Raw genomic sequence first — 2,821 nt, 5'->3', positions numbered from 1 at the left:
ATTAGCTCCCTGTTTCTGGTTTTCTGATCATTCTGTTCTGGTTGGTAGTTGTTATTCTCTTTCTTCTTATTTTTCTTCATTTTTACCATTCTTTAACATGATTCGACAAGTATGGATAATTCATGTTTATTATATAATTTCAAGCCCCTCGGATCATCGATGGACGGTATGCACGGTTGTGTTGGAAGAACTTAATTACAAATCTGAAGAAATGGCGAAAACCACAATTTTCTTTATAAATTTACTTTTCTTCGATCACAAGCAGCAACCAAAAACCCTTTGTTATGTGGTTTGGTTACATTATATAGTGTTCTTGTGGTTGCAACTTGTGATGGTTTAAATATCATGAGCTTCGATCCGATTGCTTTATCGTTTTTCTGCTTGCAGCTGCCAAGAAAACTGGTCGGCTATGTCTGCTACAATCGAAGTTATCTGCAAAGCTGAGAGGCAGAAATTACCCCTTCAATGGATTTTCATTGCAGAAAGTACGTTTCTGGTTTAGGAAATTCATGTTTATTGCTTAAAACTTTTGAGCACTTTCCCATTTACACCAAATTACAAGAATCAAATCCCCAAGTTACATAAAAGAATCAACCAGAGCTGATCCTCTTGCAAGGTACACCTACAATCACTTCATCTTCCCTCCCCCTCTTCATGTTGCCACTCAAATAACTGCATTTGAAAGGTGTGCTCGAAACAGGGCTAACTTCATTTTTTTTCCTCTTCCTTTTAAATCTACAGTATGAAGCACCAAAAGCATCAGTTGAAATGGAAAATGAACCAAGGAATCAACAGATCATCTCAATGATTGTTCAATGGTAAAGGGTTTGAACAAACATGAGTTTGTCTCATTAATCTTTAATTTCTTGAGCAAGCTGAGATTCTCTATGGAACTCTTTCTCTTGGAACCAATCCCATTACTGCATTCACCTCCATCATGGGATCCTGTATGCCAAGGGCTCAATCTCAGTTAAAGATTAACAAGCTGCTTTCATATAACCATGGAAAAAGGTGATTAAAACCAAGTCCCATTATTGTCATCTATATTTTACCTGTTGAGCTGCTTTCCCTTGACCTTTTGTTTTCAACCGAGCAAATATATTTCAGGTGTCGCTTTGCAGTAATTCCAACATTGTTTATTCCAGTATTTCCAGCTGAATCTCCACTCAAATTAACATCATCTTGAGGATCATGTGCTCCTAAAAAAACACTCTTCAAAAAAGGATCCAAAGAAGAAACAAGAAAAAATGGGTAAACATAATAGTAACAAACTTACTCTTAGTCCCAACTTTGCAAAGCTTGCCATCAACAATGAGAGCGCCCTTATGATCACCATCAATCCCAGTTGACAAGCCCTTGAAAGAGAAGAAAGAGAGCAGTGACCTCCAAGTAACAGAAGAAGAAACAAGATCAACCCCTCGGCTTATAAAGTGGCCATTGAGTTTTACCGTTGATGGGTCTAGGCCGAATAATCGAGATATGGAGCCAAGGTCCAGTTTCTGGCTATCGCAAGCCACGAACCGAACAAGCTTCGATACTGAAGGACAGAAAAGCCTGATTGTTCTTGGTTTCTCCTTATTATAACCGGACATGGATTCTGAATCACTTGTTACCAGTTTGTTCCTTCAGGCTATGAGAGGGAAGCTTTGGGGAGAATGCTGGAGGTTCTTACTATATTACTTGCTACTTGGCTGTTGCTTTCAACTTCCAATGTCTTCCTTATGGAAGTGTTTCATTTTTTTAAACCTATGGTCACTCTATCTAGAACATTTTTTTAAACCTATAATCACTCGATTTAGAAATGTTAATACATGGTCACTTTTGTTTTATTTTAATTAAGATATGGTCACTGAGACGTTAGTTGTCACGAGTTGGATGATGTCACACATTAATAAAAATGTTTAATTTTTATTTGAATCCTTAAACTTGAGATAAATTACTAATTATGGATCTTTTTGTAAATCCAAAATAATTTAGTGATAAAAATCAATTAATCCCCTTTTCCCCGTATGTTTTATTCTCAAATCAGAAATGGAAAATGCCTAAAACCAAACCCCCAAATTTTATTTTAATCATATCACCATTCCATCGATCAGTTGTCGATGACCGTCACCATCGATGTCTTCGTGAGTGCCTGATCACAGTGATCAAAGCCTCGTTGAGAGTTTCCCGTGAGCCACTGCCGTTCGGTGTGGAAAGCTCGTCGAAGTTCTGTCGGAGATCTCAAAACCACCGCACTATTATCAACAAATTTCAGCCGATCCAGTCACCGTTAGGCCTTACCACCACCATCCATGTGCTCCCCAACGTCTTGCGATCCAAATTCAAACGGTGTGAACATCCCCGTCGCCGTCGTGGAAGGGGGTGAAGCGTGGAGGTTTCGAATTTGTTGATAAACATATGGGAAGAATGGGTAAATTTTTATTCTATCCCTAAACTATTTTGGGTTTACAAAAAGACCATAATTAGTAATTTATCTCAAGTTTAAGGGTTAAATTAAAAATTAAACATTAAACATTTTTACTAACGTGCCACATCATCTAACTCACGACAACTAACGTCTCAATGACGACGTCTTAATTAAATTGAAACAAAAGTGACCACGTATTGACGTTTCTGAATCAAGTCCATAGGTTAAAAAATTAAATAAAAGTCATCAACTCTATAGTTTATTTTTTTTTTGGAAAAGCATGGGCTCATGGGCATTCAACTCATTGATTTTGGAAGACGATGGGCTTTTAAAGGGATTGGTCTTGCCCAATATGAGCTTTTGGATTTGGTTTTAGTCGGTGCTTTATTACAATTGTCTGGGAACTTAAGC

The 2,821-nt window shown here is 37.5% G+C and overlaps 1 protein-coding gene across 1 annotated transcript; it reads right to left on the bottom strand.

The window, feature by feature from the left end:
• Positions 1–1,041: 1,041 nt before the first annotated feature.
• LOC120158166 lies at positions 1,042–1,592 on the bottom strand. Its single transcript, XM_039169076.1, has 2 exons — positions 1,277–1,592; positions 1,042–1,199 (listed from the first exon to the last, which is right to left on the bottom strand). Exons 1-2 carry the CDS (start codon positions 1,590–1,592, stop codon positions 1,042–1,044), a joined length of 474 nt encoding a protein of 157 aa, XP_039025007.1.
• Positions 1,593–2,821: the final 1,229 nt, after the last annotated feature.

Source organism: Hibiscus syriacus, unplaced genomic scaffold, assembly GCF_006381635.1.
Source record: "Hibiscus syriacus cultivar Baekdansim isolate YM2019G1 unplaced genomic scaffold, ASM638163v2 tig00111309_pilon, whole genome shotgun sequence".
In the NCBI taxonomy this organism is placed as follows: Eukaryota; Viridiplantae; Streptophyta; class Magnoliopsida; order Malvales; family Malvaceae; genus Hibiscus; species Hibiscus syriacus.
The sequence above is the reverse complement of the archived record's forward strand: the minus strand, read 5'-3'. Positions and strand labels throughout refer to the sequence as shown.

Bases quoted from the DNA above. Each gene is read 5' to 3' on its own strand.
- LOC120158166 (XM_039169076.1), bottom strand. From the start codon at position 1,592: ATGTCCGGTTATAATAAGGAGAAACCAAGAACAATCAGGCTTTTCTGT. The intron at 1,200-1,276 runs GTAAGTTTGTTA...GTGTTTTTTTAG, and splicing joins TTGCAAAGTTGGGACTAAGA to GAGCACATGATCCTCAAGAT.